Source organism: Hippocampus comes, unplaced genomic scaffold (genome assembly GCF_001891065.2).
Source record: "Hippocampus comes isolate QL1 unplaced genomic scaffold, H_comes_QL1_v1.1 scaffold57, whole genome shotgun sequence".
NCBI lineage: Eukaryota > Metazoa > Chordata > Actinopteri > Syngnathiformes > Syngnathidae > Hippocampus > Hippocampus comes.
The window spans coordinates 1,047,509-1,067,508 of NW_017805039.1; the positions used below are offsets into that span (position 1 = coordinate 1,047,509).

Sequence of the window (20,000 nt, forward strand, 5' to 3'; positions counted from 1 at the left end):
TCACTAAACAGGCCCCAATTTCACACCGAGAATGTACACTTGTAATTAAACTGAAGCAAGATGATCATTATCACAATATATGTGCTACCTGATGTTTGTATTGATGTCCCACGGCAATGGAAACAGTTGACTGACTCTGCAAATGAGTCTTGACCTGTCATTGAGACCACAGATGAGAATACAGATAACCTCCACAATGGCAAAAAAAAAAGGCTAAACTTAGATCACGCGATATATACAAAGAAGTTTGAAATATATTTCAACGCCGACTTTATGATTGAAATCAAAATATGCCAAGATACTTCTACTTCTAGGCAACGGAAAGCGAGTGGACACTGCTTATTTGAACTGAAAACGACAAAAACTCGTTGTTTTATATAATACATACAACAAAGATATGTTTCTGAGAAGATCAAGACGGGTTACTGACCAAATACACTGGACTGCCCATCACAGCTCCAACCACTCCCGCCGTAGCTCCAGCTATGATGGTCTTGGGTGCACTGACTCGTCCATCCGTGTAGATGTAGCCAGAGGACTCGATGATCGCGTACGAGCCGAGTCGGATGCCGTTCATAAAAAACTGATACCATAGTCCGGGCACGAGGCCTTTTTGTAAGCCAGCCAGTCCGTCCACTTTCGCGATGGTATAAAAAGCGTGGAAGACATTACGATAATAAACCTGATAGGTCCCCCTACTTTTAAGCTCTCCTTGCAGCTGCATGCGAGTCTTGACCACTTCCAGCGGGTTCGTCACGAGACACGCCCCGCACGCCGCCACTCCACTCAGAAGAAAGTCCATGATCAGACACCCGCGTGGAATCCGACTAAGCTTGAACAGCTTCTTTAGTGAATCCGGTTTCCCTTCATCTCAGGCGGCAGCAGCCAGCTCTCCTCCCCTTCCACAGTCAAGGAAAACGTACCCAAATATAAGCGCATGCGCAGAGTCGAACGCAGCCATCGCCAGCACTCGGAGCAAGATGGCTTCCCGGACGTCACGTTAGATTGGAATTCTGACCTGAATCATATAAAGGTTGTTTAACATATTAAAAGAAAACTTTATTAGAAAGTTGAAAATCGAATCGAAATAATCCACTGAAACGTCCATCCATTCCAATTAAAATATATTAAAATATCTTCGACGCCATCAACGCAACATCACTATGTCATCAATCCGCAGGTGTGACGCTAGCTAGAATTGGCCAATGAAAACAGTCAGTTAGTGTACTGGTTTCTGTAAGCGTTGTTGCTATTGGTCGAGCTTCAGTTTGTTGCGAGACCGGTGAAAAAAATATCAGTTTCTCAGATTTTGCTTTTTATTAGACAAAGTTTGAGTAAAATTAGCATTTTTTTTGTTATTCCCCAAACTACTGAAAACATAACTTCCAAGCGCTATATACAAATACTGTATTCAGAGCATTTATTTGCAGAAAATGAAAAAAATGGTCAAAATGCACATAGGTCCAGTGTCCCCAAAATGTCCAAAAGGTTTCACCTTGGTTTCATCAACACAGAGCAAAATCCCGCAAATATGTGGCAAAATGCGGTATGATTAGCTGAAACCAAAAGTGAACTTTTGTCCTTAATTGCAAACATGGTTTGATGCATTTTGCATTTAACATGAGTTTGAATCTGATTGGTTAATTCTCTACACAATCACATCCCCAGTTATAAAAATGCACACTTGTGTAACCACATGATTTCAGGTGTTTGTTTACTCTCCCTCTTGAAAATCTCTCCATTTTTTAAGACACACTAATAAGAGGAAACGGTGTACAAATGATTTATTTTGGCCTCATCTTTTTATGTCACAAAAAATGGGCATTTGAACAAGGGGGTGTGTAGACTTCTTATATCCACTGTACGACTATATGGCAATTACACGAAAGGTAAATATTTGGAGGTTTATAGTGATACAACATGGGTCGAGTTTAAGCACACCTTTGCATTTAATCTGCTGAAGATGATTTAAAGCTCAGCTGGTTGTGGAGGCTTGGGAATTTGTCAACAGTGCTTGTGGCAGCATAATAGGATTTTTTCCCCCCCATGGGCAGTCTTATTTAAAACAAAAGCACGAGAGAACTGCAACGCATCATACTGCTAGCCGGTGTATTTTGCCACGCCCGAGAAGCTAAATATTAAAATACGTGCCAGTCAATTAGGTTCTGCAAAATCAATTGTTTGTTGAAACAAATGAAATCCAACACTTACTTCTATAAGATGCTGGAGGGACTATGTTTTGCGGCTGGTCTGGTAACATCTTGGGATCCCCCTGGGTGCTGTCCCTGTGAATCAAGCCTGGATAAATGGATGGAAATAGACAAAATCACTAAATTGGGTAGGTTTGATCTTTGTCACTGAGCAGGATTAGACTTGTATATGTGCTACTTCACTTTTAGGTCCTGTATCTTTCCACATGCAACACCAATATCTAAACTCACTTGTAAATGTAGACCACTATTAGGCACTTGCCATAAGTAAGAAAGACGTAATACAAAGCTGCCTTGCTTTGAAGTGTTTGCTTTGGATGGCCAGGGAATTTTGGACGCTTAGTCAGTGACTCTGAAAAGGGAAGCCTGCATTCTACTAGTTACACTAATAGCTTCTGTCAAGTGGCCCTGCGTGTAATCCTGGCCACCAAATGAAGCACCAAGCTGGATTTTAGGTGCACAGTAAAGCTCCACCTGATGTGTCTTGGCTTCACTACACTGTGAGGGGATGAGGAGACAGTCTACGTGGTAGAGCTGCTCAAGACGACCTTTACTTGTTGTGGTTGATGGAGGAACAAGGAGCAACCCAAACAAGAAATTGGTCAGCAGGTGGCTCTGCAGCGAAAAGTTAAGGTGAGTGCTACTCAACATTAATAAATATAGATGTGATTTTTTTTTTAAAATAATGATGTATCGTACAATCACGATCGTTTTATTTTTTTAATGAAACATTAAAACTTGTTGTACGTCATTATTAATAAAGCGACAATTTAGATGAGGCGCTGTCAGGGATTTGAATGCAAAAGCTCACTTTTGCTCTCAAAACAGGAGATTAAATATCAGATTTCTTCGGCCCCACTCAAACACGGGGTCACTTTATCGCTGGAGCAATAGAAGAGGATGGCTGAATAATGCACATACAGTACAGTCAATACATATGTATTTTTTGTGTGTCATCCTAAAATACACAGACATTGATACGGAATGGATCATGGGATTAGATTTGTTTATAAAGCAAATCCAAGAATGTGGGTTAATTACCACAAGGCCAATCATCTGTAAATCGCAAGAATCAACGGTCAGTGTTAATTGGATTAAGCAGAAAGAAGGAGCCACTTGCACTATCACTTGACACAAGTGTTCCAGGTCAAGGCGTTTACATCCAGGAAGTCTTAATTAAACAATCCACTTTTCCTGTTCCATTTTTTTGCTGGTGTGGGAGATTTTTACCGAGACAGAACCGTGTTTCAGCACATCAGTGCGTGCACAATCTGAGTTACATGTACAGTATCGAACGATATTTTCTGGATGGTTCATATTTCAACAGCAGGGTGCAGCACAGTCCCTGTCAAATGTTTCCTCTGCTCTCCGCCTCATTCTAAAAAAGCCACCGTTGGCAGAAGACAATAGTGCACGGCACTCAGTGGCTGCAACATTTGATACAGCTGCACAATTGAAAGGGATACAATGCGAGAGATCAAAAATTAGGCCATTACAAAAGTAGTTCATTGATCAGTTGTCAATGGGAGTATTCAGTAAACGATTACACTGGTCAACAATTTTTTTTTTATTTAATTGTTTTTGTAAATCCAAGATGCAAATAAACTTTTCGAGATGTTTTTTTTTTCCCAGTTTTGTTTTACCGTATAAGAATGAAGTGTGACTGCACATCCACTATGATAAGTGGAAGTAGTGCTCTAATTTTTTGGTTATTTCAGGCAAATTGATGCACTTCAATGCTTCAGTGTGACCACAAAAAAAAAAAAAGGTTAAGTGCTTCTCTGTAATATGTTGGTCAATATTTTTTTGTTTGTTTTCTTTAATGTTAGTAAGGCATCAGCGATGGGCATGAGAAAATAATTAATAAGCACTGGATTAGGCACATAAAGCCATCTCTGATCAAAATTAGCTGTTGACATACAACATATAGTTGTAATACAGTTCCGCACTACTGTGTGACTACGGCTTGATTGTAGGTTGAACCAAACTGCATCTCAATTTTGACAGTGATACATGTCAGTATACTGTAAATTGGGTTGGCTCCTTCGTCCTTGTAATGTGTTGCAGACAAAAGTTGGGTGAACATGGACATCGGAGGTTTGGAGACAGTGGTGGCCAACTCGGCCTACGTGTCAGCAAGAGGAAGCGTGGATGGCGCAGCGGCGGCTACCCTGCGAGACAAAAAGATGCGGGCCAAGCTGAAACTCCCACACATCCGAGATTGCCAACACATGAAAGCGTCCGTGGGCAAAACCTTCGATAGCATGTGCGTCAACGAGCCCGTCGGCAAGCGGCTCTTCCAGCAGTTTCTGGAGAGCGACGTCGCCCACAAAACTGCCGGAGAGCTGTGGAAGGACATTGAAGACTACCTCATTTGCCAAGAAAAGGACCGAGTCCAGAAGGCTCAAAAGATGGTCAATAAATACTACGAGTCGGCGTCAAAGAACTTCTGCAGTTTCCTGGAAGAGAAGGCTGTCACCCGAGTGAAGGAGGACTTCAAAAACGTCCACGGTGACTTATTTAAAGAGAGCGAGAAACAGCTCCTCAAACACCTGGAGACAAAGGCCATGGCCGGCTTCAAGCAGAGCATGTACTTCCTGCGTTACGTTCAGTTCAAGTGGTTGGAGGGCCAGCCCGTCGACGAGGAGTGGTTCATGGACTTCAGGGTCCTCGGCAAGGGAGGTTTCGGAGAAGTGTACGCTTGTCAGGCTAAGGCCACGGGCAAAATGTACGCCAATAAAAAGCTGGATAAAAAGAGGCTGAAGAAACGCAAAGGCTATGAGGTAAAGCACCGAAAGCACACAATCAGCCAAGAGAAAGTTAGCACACATGAAAGCAACAAATCAGGAAACAAGAAAGATCATTCAAAGGCAGGCCTGAGTGCGGAGGTTTAGTTTTTTGCGATGATGGCTAAGCGCAAAGAAGCTTGTGACTCTTTTAGAGAACCCGCAAAGAAGCTCAGCCTAGTGTAGTGCTTCTAAAACCATTGGAGGATTATGACACTTTAGATCGACACTGCAAAAAAAAATGTTGTACTTACTGTGATAGTCAACTGGATATGATTGTTCAAAACAGCGAATATTTTATCTGCTAGCAAGAGTGATGAAAATGAATCACAAGGGAAGAAAAATGAGCGACGTAAATCACTGTACCACGAATGGGCTTCTTTAAAAGTTATCAAGGCAAACAATTCTTTGGATGTGCAGGGTACCAATGCTCATTGGTCATTTCTCTGATTCTAATGGCATCCTTCTCCATTTTTAGGGTGCGATTGTGGAGAAGCGCATTCTTGCCAAAGTCCACAGTCGCTTCATCGTGTCGCTGGCCTACGCCTTCCAGACCAAGACTGACCTCTGTTTAGTCATGACTATCATGAATGGCGGGGATCTCAGGTGCTTTATGCAAAGACTGACCACAGCTTTACACACACACACACACACACACACACACACACACACACACACACACACACACACACACACACCAAGAGAGACCATTAAATATCAACACACCAAAGCCATTAAGAATGAGGTTGCTTACAATAAATAACATTTCCCATCATTCCCCAGGAATGACCACACATTCCTCCTATACATAAAAAAATGTATATTTTTGGCCCTAATAAAAGCATTTTTTCCCAAGTAAATTGTATTTGAAGGACGAGTTAGATAGTATCTATGTCAACGGAAATCATGCATTAGACCAAATGAATCGACATGGGAAAAACATGGGAAAAACACTTAAAGTGTGTGTTGTGGAAAAATTATTTGTGTGTGTACCATACATGCAAACCCCAATGATTTACATGTCATGAGGTCAAGAGAAAACCATTGCACATATATTTTATTTTATTTTTTTGGTGGGGCTTGGGGCCCGACTGCTTATCACATTCGCCTCACAGTGCAGAAGTGCAGAGTTCGATTCCGGCTCCAGTCTCGGGGAGTTTGCTTGTTCTCCTCGTGCCTGCGTGGGTTTTCTCCGGGTACTCCGGTTTCCTCCAACATTCCAAAAACATGCATGGCAGGTTAATGGAGCACTCTAAACTGTCCCGAGGTGTGAGTGTGAGTGCGAATGGTTGTTCGTCTATGTGTGCCCTGCGATTGGCTGGCAACCAGTTCAGGGTGTCCCCTGCCTACTGCCCAAAGACAGCTGAGATAGGCTCCAGTACGCCCGTGACCCTCGTGAGGATAAGTGTATTCGAAAATGGATGGATGGATGGATAATTTGGGGGAAGGTGATTCCCGAAATGTGCAACAGCACATACTGCACAATCAGAAACTGCCACTGAACCTACCGCGCATGTTTTGGGGATATTGGAAGAAGTCATAGCACCCAGGGAAAACCAATGCAAGCTAAGGGGAAACATCCAAATTGTACTGTACTAGTAATGAACTAGGAAGCAGACGCACTAACCACTAGCTCACCGCACTGCCCCCAATACACTCCCATGTCTGCTAATTAGTTCAAGTATAGATAAACCTTCAAGCTAACATTCTCACTAGGCCGTCAGGTGCGTCACACTTTAAGTCAGACAGTAAGAAGTACTTAAGAGGCTAAAGATGTCTTTAGACCAATATTCATGCAGTTGAATTCAGAGCTGCATAATGTTCCCCATCCTGCGTCAGGTTTCATATGTACAACGTGGACGAAAAAAACCCCGGTTTCAACGAGAAGAGAGCTTCTTTCTACACAGCACAGATCATCTGCGGGCTGGAGCACCTTCACCAGCACCGGATCATCTACAGAGACCTCAAGCCAGAGAATGTGCTGCTGGATGATGCAGGTTAGATCTGAGGAGCAAAGATTTTTGGTGCGTCTGCATGGAGCACAAACGACCAATGCACTGGTGGTAGGCTATAACAGATGAACTAACGTTGATTTCGTTCATTCTCTGAACGGCTTATTTTGTTTTGGCAATTGTAGATGTTCTGCTTTGGAGTACATATATTGTATATTCGATCTTCAATTTGTAAAACGTGAAACAATCCCAAACTTTGGGCCGCCTTTGTCTTCTATTTACTCTTTCCTCCTGGCTGGCGGCCATTGCAGCAGCGTTGATTCATTCAACAGCATTAATGTAATCACGTGTCTTGTCACTCAGGACACGTCCGCCTCTCAGATTTGGGCCTGGCTGTTGAACTTCCTCCAGGAAAAGACAAAACTACTGGCTATGCGGGAACTCCCGGTAAGTGGAATAACATTGCAAGTCAGAAAAAAAAAAAAAATCTTTCTCCAACTATAGTTACTTCTGTGTGAATATTCACTTTATAATATGCTTTAATAGGTTTCATGGCTCCTGAGCTGCTCCAGAAAAAGGAATACGACTACACAGTGGATTATTTCACTCTGGGAGTGACTTTGTTTGAGATGATCGCAGCCAAAGGACCCTTCAGAATACGAGGAGAGAAGGTTGAGGGCACGGGAAAGAGATGCACTAGGTGTCTTTAACATAAATAAGTTTCCAAATTTGCTAATTGTAGGTTGTTGTTTTTTTTTTTGCAGGTGGAGAATGACGAAGTGGCCCACAGAATTTTGAACGATCCGGTTCCGTACACGCCCAACTTTAGCAAGGACTGCAAAGCGATCTGTGAAGGGCTGATGGAAAAGGATCCGGGGAAACGCCTTGGCTTCAAAAACAACGAGTGCGCTGATCTCAAGCGTCAACCGTTCTTCAAGGAGATTAATTGGGGACGTCTTGAGGCTGGTGACTTCTTCCGCAAATTTATCATCGCGCTAAAGTACACTTAAAGTCTGCACATGTTCACTTTATCTACGGAGATAAATCAGCTGCCTGACTACAGTGGACAGCTTATCGTGTTTTCAGGTTACAAGGTGCATGAAAGGGTTAACACTTATTTGATTGCAACTTTGCAATTCTTGCATCCATTAAACTCGTCAAGTTTTTGGACAGCTTGATGTTTTGCTTCAGGATGCTTTAACTGCTCTCAATTGTGTTGACCATCAACGGCAGGATGGCGGCTACACACGAGAGCCTCAACCCAGCTCACATCCAAAACGGCAGCTTCGGGAGGCCATTCTGATATCCCGCAAATACATTTTGGAAGAGTGCATTTTAACCAAAACTTGAGTGTAAAAGGCCTTTTGACGCAGCTGAGTGTTTCCTAACCTTTGTATATCACAGCACACCACTAACCAGCTGCCATGTTTAATTGCTCCGTCCATCACAATAGGTTGCTGGACTAGACAGATGAACAAAGATATATTTTTCATGACTAAAAATATATATATTTTTTATAAACAAGAAATATGTTTTTTTCCGCTCATTTTTTACCAAGGTATGCTGCCTCCACCATTTGTTCCTGATCCCCGAATGGTCTACGCCAAAGATATCGACGACGTGGGCGCCTTCAGCACCATCAAAGGTGTGGTCATGGATAACAAGGATACAGAGTTCTTTGCTGACTTCGCTTCGGGCAACGTTCCAATCCCCTGGCAGGAGGAGATGATAGAGACGGGCGTTTTTGGAGAGTTGAACATCTGGGCTGAGAATGGAAAGCTGCCTAATGACCTCGACCCAAACTATGTGGAAGCCAAAGGTGGAGGGTGTGTGATTCTTTAAAGTAGAATGTTCTTTTTTTTTTTTTTTTTTTTAATATTCCACCATTGTAGCAGCTCTCATTAAACTGTGGAGGAAATACATCATTGTAGTATTATAGTACGGTACTCTCTGAAACTGTATATAATGGTCACATTAATTTAACATTGTTAAAAAATCTGTTGTGCGCATAAACTTGTAATTATGTATTTTAGTGTAATATAAGTTGCATGTGTGGACTGTGTTAGCTTTATAAGCAGTATGTATTCTTATCTAATGTCTTACAACTAATGTAATGGTCATCGCCAGAAACACAATGAATTAAAATCTTGCTAAGCATAAATATGCCTTCCTCTACACTGTTCAGATGTGTGTGAGGCTATCGGTGCATGAGGAGTGTGACTAATGAAGGATTACAAATCAGCATGTGCATACACACACACACACACACACACACACGCGCACGCGCACGCGCACGCGCACGCACACGCACACGCACACGCACACACACACACACACACACACACACACACACACACACACAAGGACACGTGTTACGTGGAAATCAGATCCAGACCAACGTTAAAATATTCCTTTCACTTTCAATTTGTTCAGTCAGATATCTTCTATCATGACCTATTCTGGACACCAGAGTTATACGCTACGTTATTTCACCCGAGTAAATGTTGCAAATGTCTCATTCGTGGTCTTTGAATCACATTTATGCACGCCTTACGGAGGCATAAAAAGCTGCCGTCATCGCGATGAATCACAATGATTTATTACGCCGAGTATTGAAGCTGTGACCTCACCGAAACTCTTGTTATATACTCAAATAATGACGGTTCCAAGGCATACACACTATTTAAATATCACTTGGCTGTGAGGGAACTCAAAGTTCGTCTTTTGCATACCCGAGACTCAGAACAGTTGAGCTCGGACTGGCACCTCAAATTCCCCAAGTTCCAGTTGAATGAGAAACTTCCACTTCTAACGATGGAAAAACTTTTTCTTTTTACTTTAAAATGGCTTACCTTAAGTGGAGTCCCACGTTGCATTGTGGCAAAATGTAGAATCTTGGTCGGTTATTTTGACTTTTGTTGCTGTAAATAGTAAATCCTTGTGGCGGAAGCTTTATGCTAAATTAATAATGTGTCACACATTAGTTGTCATACCTGCTACTAGTTCTTCCATTTCTCCTTCTACTTTCTTTCGGCGGTTGGCATATACGTTTGGTGCGTTAATGCATGCGACATTCGAAAAGGCAAGTCATGACAACTAATGTGTGACATCTCGCTAGTTTAGCATGCACCACAACAAGGATTTACTATTTACAGCAACAAAAGGCACGGTAACCGACTAGGACTCCTTTGGCCATAATGCAACGCAACTTGAGTTAAGGTAAGCCATTTTAAACGAAAAAGAAAAAATATTTCGATAGTTAGAAATTGAAGTTTCGAATCTAACCTGAACTTGTTCACTGCTGCCTCCACGAGGAGGGAACATGAATTTTTGGTGCCAGTCCAAGCTTAGACTTTAATAGATACAAGAAGTCGCATGACCAGCCAAACTAATGTGCGACTTATAGTCTATAGGGCAGGTATCTTGGAAACAGAGGGAAATTTAAAAAATAATAATAAATGAATTTGTGATATGCAAGGGGTCCAATCTAGTGCCGTGTGGTTCTAAACCACTGTTACCATAATAAGAAAGGTCGAATTTTTGACATTGCTCTTTCATGAGATTTCTTTGGACTGCAAATGTGTTAAACTGAAGCCGGCAAATGTGAATCTTAGTTATTGCATATTTCAGGTGCGAATGACACCACCTTTGGTCATTGCCTGTGTCTGAAACTCCCCCCAAAAAGCCCTTCAGGTTTGTTTCAAGGCCACTTCCCCTTTAAGCAGAAAGGGTCAATGCGGACACTTGGGAACGCGCATTTCAGACGATGAAGGGAAGGGCAAGGAAATAAAATATTAACAGAAAAAGGATTATGATTTAAAGCCTGAATGTCTGCTCAATATTGTAGGTATACGACAGAACTTTGAACTTTCCTGCTGATTACTTGACAACAGTAGAAAATTTACTTTTGATAAGATACAGACTAAAACCATTAAGTCCTTACAGTTATTTTGCATCACAGAAAATATTGGATGTGACACCCCAAAACATCCTCTGTATAATATCTGCTTCTTTCTGCACAATTGTTCTGATTTGTTATGTAGAACATTTAAAATTAACACTTTTTTTTTTTGGTAATGTGATATTAGCCAATTTCTTTTAATGGACGGCACTGTACTATGTCAACAAACTATTTGAAAAGAACAGACATCATTTTAAAATCTATACGCTCCAGTAGAGAAAAAAAAATATTTAACCTGGCCAACAATTTCAATGAATCTTTTGTGTTTTCTACTTGTTAATGCTTAACCAGTGCTAAAATAGACACATTTGCCTCCTATAAATCACCCGCCAATTGCTCTTTACCCAGGTTTCAATGTATGCTCAGGCCTCTATTGAGTGCACTTAATTTATCAGTATTAGCTCATCGACCTTAAAATAACCTCTTGAAAATCTCCAGCTACCAATTTCTCAAAAAGGGAGACAAGATCACGTTCACGATGACATTCCAACTCAATTCACCGACAATATTTCCCCAAGTCCTCACATCTCACTTGGGGTGACTTCATTTATCTTGCAAGACAGACAACTTTTTGTTCAAATATTCCTAAAGTAAGATGAAACTACCATCAAAGACTTTATGAATTATGTTTCGTAAAAATGTCTGGATATAACAAAGTGTTTCCAATGGCAGATCTCGAAAAGATTGCGAATGTAAACAGTGCCCCCCGCCCCGGCTAAAAAAAAAAAAAAAAAAAAAAATCACAGTACATTTTACAAGTATTTGCATAACATAGGCAGCGTAATGTATTTTACAAGCTGTCGCCTCTTCCTAGATCAAAAGGAACTGTTGTGGGAGTTCCTTGTACGCTTACATTTCTATGGTAACGTGCCAGGCACGTGAAATGTAATCAATTTTGGGCGGGAATAGCAGACATATCAGCCAACAAATCAATGTTCAAATTAGTCCTCGGTTTGTTTGAGTGCATGAGAAGAAAAAAAAAAAAAAACCCTTGCGTGCACTCCAAAATGTACATCAGATACAGAAGTTGCCTTTAGAGCTCCTTAGGGAGGCGATATCTTGGCTGATTTGAGAGAGAATTAGAAAGAGCATTTTTTCCAAAATGAGGGACATTCTTGAAATTTCAGCACTTTCTCTTGGTTTCCTAGGCTGGATCATGGTTTCTGTATCATTGCAAGACCAGTATTGGAAAGAATCCAGCAATGAAGGCAGCGTCATTACAACCTCCACAATATACGAGAACTTGTGGGTGTCTTGCGCTAGTGATTCGACTGGGATCTATAACTGCAGAGACTTTCCATCCCTTTTGGCCCTACCGGGTAAGTCAAATTCTTTTAACAATTTAATCTGGTGTTAAAATTATGGTTGAGTGCTCACAGCCTTCGACACTAGCATGTAAAAGTATTGAAGTGCTGATGATTCAGCTGCATGTTATAGCTGACTGTGCACTTTCTTTCTTTTTAATCATTGGGAGTGCTGCTTGATATTTCTAACCAGGGAATGTTTTTTTTTCTATCTATATGTTGAGGGTAATTTGTATAAAGACAAGACTATGAATGTTTTAATTTGGAAAAATAACTTCTTTTCATTTCGTACACAGTATTTGGTTAAGTTCATTTTTCTATCAAAGTTCATCGAAGAGGATTTAGGTTTTAAAATCTTTATTGTCACTGCACAGTGATTATTAGATTTGAATGTACAGTGTTTGAAAAATTTCTTTTCCCCCTGCCCCATGACATTACCGTACTGTACTTACTTCAAATTAAACAAACTGCTGTAATGCGCATTTGATCCTCAACATTTTATATGATCGTTTTAATTTTAAATTGTACTTCAAAGAGCTCCTTTTTTCCCCCCACTCTTCTCAAAATCAATCTGAATCCATTTGATTTATTATGAAGTGGAACAAAAAGGACATTAAAACAAAAAAGCAATTCTGTTCATCCATTTTTGTGAAATTCCCGGATGGAGTATACGACTATGCTTTCATAAGCAAAATGTATTGAAAGTGTTTTTAACCACCTTTTGGATTCTTTTGACCAAGACAATCACAGTATTGCAATCTTCCCGTAGAAAAAGGATACTGTATATGTCAAGCCAATTTATTTCACATATGACATATCATGTCATCTCCTCAAATTTCCAAATCTTGAAAATGTCTGCAGGACATTAGTAAAAACTGGAGGCATGAAAAATGCCTGCTGACAGACAAGTCTTTTTTTTTTTTTTTTAAATCAGTGGGTGGGCGCATGTGTCCCTTTTGCCGTCACCCCCTCGTGACCAACGACGCCCCCCCATCATCCTTCAGCAGAGGCCAACTGGGACTCAGATCCCATCAGGACTGACTGGGAATTATTGACAGTGTTCAAAGCGACTGTCAGAAGGTGACAAATAGCTCTGAGTCTATAGACGTTAGTCAGCAGGTGTCGAGGTTCAACCTCACTTCCCTTAAGTTGGGTAAACACGTGGACTTTTGAAAAAGCTTCGGGAGATGTGCGAATAATAGAGGAAATCAGAAGTGGGCTGTTTGGGGATTAATCATTAATTTGGAGGTTTCTCGAGCATCCTCGCTCAAGGGTTGCTGGGAAATGGGCTAAGCACAGTGAGAACGCTGGGCTAAAGAAAAACAACAGCTTTGTTCTTGAAGATAGTTTAGCCAGGCGACATTTGTCAGAAGTCTGTCGGGAAAGCTAGGAAAAGACAGGCTGGATCACGCGCAATCGTGGAGTTATGAATCCCGTCGTGGAAGCGTTTGCCTTCTTCCTGGGCTTCCTGGGATGGCTGATGGTCGGGATCGCCCTTCCCAATCGGTACTGGAGAGTGTCAACAGTGGACGGTAACGTTATCACCACGTCCACCATCTATGAGAATCTCTGGATGTCCTGCGCCACCGACTCGACGGGAGTTCACAACTGCCGCGATTTTCCGTCGTTGCTCGCGCTAAGCGGTATGTATGTGCTCGAAACTTTGAACGTTTGTCAACTACTCCGTTGGGGTGAAAAAAAAATTTATAGAAAGAAAGTCGCATTGAACCAGAGCAGTGATGAAAACAAGCTGCTACAAAGAGCATTGAATTGAACTTTTCAGTGGTGATGATGTGATTACTTGAGTTGTTTGTCAGCGCTGACCACAGCATCGTCTGTGCGTCTTTGAGTACAATCCCATCTCTCTACGGGTGGCGTTCTTTGGTAAACAGCAGGTAATATAAGACGGGCAGTATAAAAATACAATGAGATGAAAGGAGATAAACGAGAATAACCCCAGTAAAAAAAAAAAAAAACCCATAAGACAACTCTGAATAGTTTCTTCATGGCCTCATAACCGTCAGAAGCGACAACCACGTGCTTACAAGATAATATTGTCTTCACGTATGCCGATTGTGTGGTTTTATTCAGTGGATACTGCTCAATGGTTGGGGCAAGAAAAATAATACTTTTTTTGTTATTGTATTGTGGCTAATTTTTAGTGGTATTTCAGATTTGTTTTCAAACTTTCATGTTTGTATTAAGTTAGCCTGTAGGGGGCGCAACCTCCATTCACCAATGTTTTCCCCACATACATTTGCAAAGCATCGTCATTTATTTAAGATTAGTTTTAGGAATACTAAGACACGATAGAAATCAAGTATCTGTCAATCGGCTCTCACAACAATATTTGTTATTCTCAAATGCCTAAACCTAAAGCCTATACGGGTCACAGTCCCAACGGTTCATACGGTATTTTGATGGAATCCGGGAGTTTCTGTGCAACCAAGCAGCAATGTATAAAAGTCCTGAAATTATTGAATTGTTGATCTTGGCACTTGCTGAAAGGATTGTAATTGATTTTGCTGCGGTGGTGTATTACTGTATCAATAAACACGGGATTGTACCTTTGTGTTTGTGCGCAGGGTACATACAAGCGTCTCGAGCATTGATGATCGCCGCCATCGTGTTCGGGACATTTGGGCTTGTGGGAACTCTGGTTGGAATGCAGTGCTCGAAAATCGGAGGTGAAAACTACGTTCTGAAGGGGAGGATTGCTGCAATCGGAGGGGTGTTCTTCTTACTACAGGGTAAGAACAAAGACGGGCGGATGAATGATTTCAATGCTACAACATGGAGTGGGTCTACATAAGCCAAAAATGCCAGTTTGAAACAAAACGTGAACACCTCCATTTCCTGAAAGAAAAAAACTACAGATATAGAGATTTTAAAAAATGTCCTGATCAAAACAAAGCACACTTTCCTACTCCAAATAGGTCAAGTGGCTCTTGTGTAATCGTGCTTACTCAAAAACAAATCTGCAGGGACTGACAACTCTTCAGCGTCGGTTTCCACATCAAGCTCAACAAATTGTTTTGCGGTAAAAGTCACATGGATTCAAATTCTTCCCGTAGTACAAAATAACCATTTAACTACGATTATCCCCAAACACCAGAAAAGCTAACATTTCAGGAACTCTAATCTGTGTATACAGGAGACAAGCTATCTGAAAAGCGGATGGCCAGTTCAAAGGGTTATCGGTACTCTCATACACACAAGTCTCTTCTTATCAAATGTCAGCGTTAAAATAGGCCAAGCTGTGTACAATACGAAAAGCAATGATGTGAGAGTGGTCATGTTGTGTGCTTTTTCTAGGTATGTGTACCATGATTGCTGTGTCTTGGTATGCAGCCAACATCACCCAGGAGTTCTTTGACCAGTTCTACCCAGGGACAAAGTGAGTATGCATACGCGATTGCTTTTCAACGATAACATGACACAGATGGGATCTTTTTGTGCAATGTCACTGTGACCCAGGTACGAGATCGGAGAAGGTTTGTACATCGGCTGGTCCTCGGCAGTACTTGCCCTGTGTGGAGGTGGTTGTCTGTTGTGCGCGTGCAGTTGTAAGGAGCCGGGTGAAAAAGTGTACGTATCAAACACTTTTCTGTGAGTATAGCCAGAGAGCATGTCTTACCAAATCTTCTTCTGACTCTTTTAGGCCTTATCCATACCAGCCGTCCTCCAGGGGACGTGTGCTGTCCACTACTTCCCGGTCTGCCCCCAGCAACTATGGAAGAAATGCATACGTGTGACACGTTACTGGGACGAAAGTTGAGTTGAACTCATTACAGAGCATTTTCAAGAGGAAGATATGATCAAATATTGAAATGTGCAATCAAATCTGAATCTTTTTTTTTTTTTGGTACTCGTTTTGAATTATAACTTGTAACGTTAATGCGCTGTGATGTTCATGCACCCTTTCCCATATGCTAAATAAAGCAGGACAGTAGTAGAGCAGTAAAGATAACAGTATCTTCAGAGCAATGACAACAGTGCGCAAATATGAATTGCTACTGTGCTTCAGGAACCTGCGGTGAAGTGAAAGCAAGTGATTTTTGCAAAACATGATCAAGGTCGTATTACCATTGATTAACTTTGTATTTATGAGGGTTTTTTTTTTACATAGTATAAAGTAGAAACGTGAGCTCATCAGCTGTTGTGTTTAATATGCACACACACATTAGGAACATCGTGAATTTGATGTATTTCGGGAAAATAGTCATATTTATGACATAGATAGCTGCCATATGAGGGAGTAAACACTTTGGTTCCTGTAATTTTCATTGTTTTATATTAAAAAAACAAGTATAAAAAAAAGTTTGTAGTAATTCTGACGAGGAACAGGGAACGTACAGTATGTACATGCTAACAAGTGTGTGACTCACCTCAAGTTCTATTTGGTGATGAGGCCACCTGTGGGAAAGACGTAAAATTACAACTGGGTTCGTTTAACAATAAATAACTGTTACAGTGAACAAGCGGACTTGGACCATCTTATTATTATTAGATTTATTTCTTACCGACTACCAAAATCACAATGCTTCTGTTGTGGTTAATACACCAGTCCATAGAAGCTCTGTAAAGCAACCTCCATTCACCAATGTTTTCCCCACATACATTTGCAAAGCATCGTCATTTATTTAAGATTAGTTTTAGGAATACTAAGACACGATAGAAATCAAGTATCTGTCAATCGGCTCACAACAATACATTTGTTATTCTCAAATGCCTAAACCTAAAGCCTATACGGGTCACAGTCCCAACGGTTCATACGGTATTTTGATGGAATCCGGGAGTTTCTGTGCAACCAAGCAGCACATTTAAGATTAGTTTTAGAAATACTAAGACATGCTAGAAATCAGGTATCTGTCAATCGGCTCACAACAGTACAACATTTGTTATTCTCAAATGTCTAAACCTAAAGCCTATACTGGTCACAGTCCCAACGGTTCATACGGTATTTCGATGGAATCCGGGAGTTTCTGTGCAACCAAGCAGCAATGTATAAAAGTCCTGAAATTATTGAATTGTTGATCTTGGCACTTGCTGAAAGGATTGTAATTGATTTTGCTGCGGTGGTGTATTACTGTATCAATAAACACGGGATTGTACCTTTGTGTTTGTGCGCAGGGTACATACAAGCGTCTCGAGCATTGATGATCGCCGCCATCGTGTTCGGGACATTTGGGCTTGTGGGAACTCTGGTTGGAATGCAGTGCTCGAAAATCGGAGGTGAAAACTACGTTCTGAAGGGGAGGATTGCTGCAATCGGAGGGGTGTTCTTCTTACTACAGGGTAAGAACAAAGACGGGCGGATGAATGATTTCAATGCTACAACATGGAGTGGGTCTACATAAGCCAAAAATGCCAGTTTGAAACAAAACGTGAACACCTCCATTTCCTGAAAGAAAAAAACTACAGATATAGAGATTTTAAAAAATGTCCTGATCAAAACAAAGCACACTTTCCTACTCCAAATAGGTCAAGTGGCTCTTGTGTAATCGTGCTTACTCAAAAACAAATCTGCAGGGACTGACAACTCTTCAGCGTCGGTTTCCACATCAAGCTCAACAAATTGTTTTGCGGTAAAAGTCACATGGATTCAAATTCTTCCCGTAGTACAAAATAACCATTTAACTACGATTATCCCCAAACACCAGAAAAGCTAACATTTCAGGAACTCTAATCTGTGTATACAGGAGACAAGCTATCTGAAAAGCGGATGGCCAGTTCAAAGGGTTATCGGTACTCTCATACACACAAGTCTCTTCTTATCAAATGTCAGCGTTAAAATAGGCCAAGCTGTGTACAATACGAAAAGCAATGATGTGAGAGTGGTCATGTTGTGTGCTTTTTCTAGGTATGTGTACCATGATTGCTGTGTCTTGGTATGCAGCCAACATCACGCAGGAGTTCTTTGACCAGTTCTACCCAGGGACAAAGTGAGTATGCATACGCGATTGCTTTTCAACGATAACATGACACAGATGGGATCTTTTTGTGCAATGTCACTGTGACCCAGGTACGAGATCGGAGAAGGTTTGTACATCGGCTGGTCCTCGGCAGTACTTGCCCTGTGTGGAGGTGGTTGTCTGTTGTGCGCGTGCAGTTGTAAGGAGCCGGGTGAAAAAGTGTACGTATCAAACACTTTTCTGTGAGTATAGCCAGAGAGCATGTCTTACCAAATCTTCTTCTGACTCTTTTAGGCCTTATCCATACCAGCCGTCCTCCAGGGGACGTGTGCTGTCCACTACTTCCCGGTCTGCCCCCAGCAACTATGGAAGAAATGCATACGTGTGACACGTTACTGGGACGAAAGTTGAGTTGAACTCATTACAGAGCATTTTCAAGAGGAAGATATGATCAAATATTGAAATGTGCAATCAAATCTGAATCTTTTTTTTTTTTTGGTACTCGTTTTGAATTATAACTTGTAACGTTAATGCGCTGTGATGTTCATGCACCCTTTCCCATATGCTAAATAAAGCAGGACAGTAGTAGAGCAGTAAAGATAACAGTATCTTCAGAGCAATGACAACAGTGCGCAAATATGAATTGCTACTGTGCTTCAGGAACCTGCGGTGAAGTGAAAGCAAGTGATTTTTGCAAAACATGATCAAGGTCGTATTACCATTGATTAACTTTGTATTTATGAGGGTTTTTTTTTTACATAGTATAAAGTAGAAACGTGAGCTCATCAGCTGTTGTGTTTAATATGCACACACACATTAGGAACATCGTGAATTTGATGTATTTCGGGAAAATAGTCATATTTATGACATAGATAGCTGCCATATGAGGGAGTAAACACTTTGGTTCCTGTAATTTTCATTGTTTTATATTAAAAAAACAAGTATAAAAAAAAGTTTGTAGTAATTCTGACGAGGAACAGGGAACGTACAGTATGTACATGCTAACAAGTGTGTGACTCACCTCAAGTTCTATTTGGTGATGAGGCCACCTGTGGGAAAGACGTAAAATTACAACTGGGTTCGTTTAACAATAAATAACTGTTACAGTGAACAAGCGGACTTGGACCATCTTATTATTATTAGATTTATTTCTTACCGACTACCAAAATCACAATGCTTCTGTTGTGGTTAATACACCAGTCCATAGAAGCTCTGTAAATGATATCTTTAATGCGAAAACATCATTAGGCATTCCTTTTCCAATTTACTGATATATATTTAAAAATCCTAAAGCACCCCATTACTTCTTAATATATCAAATTTGTTATTTTGATACACAACTGTTAAGAAACACATTCCTAGCGGTCAAATGTTATGCTTGATTAATTTCAGACTTCTCAGAGAAGCCCAGTAAGCCAGATCAAAGTTTCTTATAAAAACAAGCTAATTTGAAATTCCTAATTATTGTTCAAACTGGAAATGCATCAAGAACTCCCTGAAAATTACAATCAAAGCACTTCATTATGCCATTTGTTTTCTCATTTCTATGAATAATAGTCACGTGAATGTTTTGTATGCACTGTATAAACAGTTACAATAGAGACAAACTTGCTTAAAACCTTATTTAAAGCAGAGGAAATGTATTCCAGAATTTTAAAAAAACATCAAACAAAAGTAAAAACAAATTATGAATTTCTGTAAAGTAGGAATGGTGTGGGAGGCATGACAAAACTGTAGGAAAGGAACCATATGGTATGTTTTATTGAAAGGTATGAGCAGAAAATGAATCCCTTTTATTTCTTCTGTGCATCATTTCCCAAATCGTCAAGACTTTGTCCATCAAAACGTATTAAGTGCCAGCCTTCCTTGACG

General features: G+C 40.8%; 5 protein-coding genes and 1 long non-coding RNA gene across 15 annotated transcripts in view; 3 read left to right on the forward strand and 3 right to left on the reverse strand.

The window, feature by feature from the left end:
• The window catches only part of slc25a35 (solute carrier family 25 member 35), a 6,520-nt gene extending 5,401 nt beyond the window's left edge, over positions 1–1,119 (reverse strand). For 2 of the 6 annotated variants that reach the window (XM_019864237.1, XM_019864236.1), the window contains exons 1-2: positions 431–1,114; positions 89–154 (exon numbers count right to left, since the gene is read on the reverse strand). In XM_019864237.1, the coding sequence (XP_019719796.1) occupies positions 89–154; positions 431–802 (438 nt within the window). In that variant the 5' untranslated portion in view covers positions 803–1,114. Of the gene's footprint in view, positions 1–88; positions 155–430 lie in introns of all 6 variants that reach the window. The other 4 variants (XM_019864240.1, XM_019864242.1, XM_019864241.1 and 1 more) reach the window with 4 other exon arrangements.
• A 1,185-nt stretch (positions 1,120–2,304) lies between these two features.
• grk1b (G protein-coupled receptor kinase 1 b) lies at positions 2,305–9,109 on the forward strand. Its single transcript, XM_019864211.1, has 8 exons — positions 2,305–2,843; positions 4,278–4,993; positions 5,475–5,602; positions 6,836–6,993; positions 7,312–7,395; positions 7,495–7,619; positions 7,713–7,914; positions 8,507–9,109. Exons 2-8 carry the CDS (start codon positions 4,295–4,297, stop codon positions 8,788–8,790), a joined length of 1,680 nt encoding a protein of 559 aa, XP_019719770.1. The 5' UTR covers positions 2,305–2,843; positions 4,278–4,294; the 3' UTR covers positions 8,791–9,109.
• A 1,028-nt stretch (positions 9,110–10,137) lies between these two features.
• LOC109512462 (claudin-15-like) lies at positions 10,138–16,589 on the forward strand. Of its 2 annotated transcripts, none has more exons than XM_019864262.1 (5): positions 10,138–12,228; positions 14,799–14,963; positions 15,529–15,610; positions 15,691–15,801; positions 15,875–16,589. In XM_019864262.1, the coding sequence occupies exons 1-5, from the start codon at positions 12,012–12,014 to the stop codon at positions 15,966–15,968; spliced, it is 669 nt and encodes a 222-aa protein (XP_019719821.1). In that variant the 5' UTR covers positions 10,138–12,011; the 3' UTR covers positions 15,969–16,589. The 2 variants fall into 2 exon arrangements, with proteins under 2 accessions (XP_019719821.1, XP_019719820.1); XM_019864261.1 differs by lacking the exon at positions 10,138–12,228 and adding an exon at positions 12,255–13,856.
• LOC109512478 (uncharacterized) lies at positions 14,585–16,790 on the reverse strand. Its single transcript, XR_002167527.1, has 3 exons — positions 16,602–16,790; positions 15,851–15,943; positions 14,585–14,956 (listed from the first exon to the last, which is right to left on the reverse strand). It is a non-coding gene; the product is annotated as an uncharacterized LOC109512478 (long non-coding RNA).
• A 266-nt stretch (positions 16,791–17,056) lies between these two features.
• LOC109512465 (claudin-15-like) lies at positions 17,057–19,136 on the forward strand. Its single transcript, XM_019864265.1, has 4 exons — positions 17,057–17,511; positions 18,077–18,158; positions 18,239–18,349; positions 18,423–19,136. Exons 1-4 carry the CDS (start codon positions 17,217–17,219, stop codon positions 18,514–18,516), a joined length of 582 nt encoding a protein of 193 aa, XP_019719824.1. The 5' UTR covers positions 17,057–17,216; the 3' UTR covers positions 18,517–19,136.
• A 721-nt stretch (positions 19,137–19,857) lies between these two features.
• Positions 19,858–20,000, reverse strand: part of LOC109512468 (diamine acetyltransferase 2-like) — a 2,414-nt gene continuing 2,271 nt past the window's right edge. For all 4 annotated transcript variants that reach the window (XM_019864269.1, XM_019864270.1, XM_019864271.1 and 1 more), the window contains exon 6: positions 19,858–20,000. This exon is cut by the window's right edge. In XM_019864269.1, coding sequence (XP_019719828.1) covers positions 19,922–20,000 — 79 coding nt within the window. In that variant the 3' untranslated portion in view covers positions 19,858–19,921.

What these genes read in the sequence shown, in the direction of transcription:
- LOC109512465 (XM_019864265.1), top strand. Translation starts at nt 17,217, where the DNA reads ATGTATAAAAGTCCTGAAATTATTGAATTGTTGATCTTGGCACTTGCT. An exon ending in CAGTTCTACCCAGGGACAAA is followed by an intron (nt 18,159 to 18,238) that starts GTGAGTATGCAT and finishes ACTGTGACCCAG; the next exon opens with GTACGAGATCGGAGAAGGTT. An exon ending in AAGGAGCCGGGTGAAAAAGT is followed by an intron (nt 18,350 to 18,422) that starts GTACGTATCAAA and finishes TGACTCTTTTAG; the next exon opens with GCCTTATCCATACCAGCCGT.
- grk1b (XM_019864211.1), top strand. Translation starts at nt 4,295, where the DNA reads ATGGACATCGGAGGTTTGGAGACAGTGGTGGCCAACTCGGCCTACGTG. An exon ending in AGAAACGCAAAGGCTATGAG is followed by an intron (nt 4,994 to 5,474) that starts GTAAAGCACCGA and finishes CTCCATTTTTAG; the next exon opens with GGTGCGATTGTGGAGAAGCG. An exon ending in TCAGAATACGAGGAGAGAAG is followed by an intron (nt 7,620 to 7,712) that starts GTTGAGGGCACG and finishes TTTTTTTTGCAG; the next exon opens with GTGGAGAATGACGAAGTGGC.
- LOC109512462 (XM_019864262.1), top strand. Translation starts at nt 12,012, where the DNA reads ATGAGGGACATTCTTGAAATTTCAGCACTTTCTCTTGGTTTCCTAGGC. An exon ending in ATCCCTTTTGGCCCTACCGG is followed by an intron (nt 12,229 to 14,798) that starts GTAAGTCAAATT and finishes GTTTGTGCGCAG; the next exon opens with GGTACATACAAGCGTCTCGA. An exon ending in CAGTTCTACCCAGGGACAAA is followed by an intron (nt 15,611 to 15,690) that starts GTGAGTATGCAT and finishes ACTGTGACCCAG; the next exon opens with GTACGAGATCGGAGAAGGTT.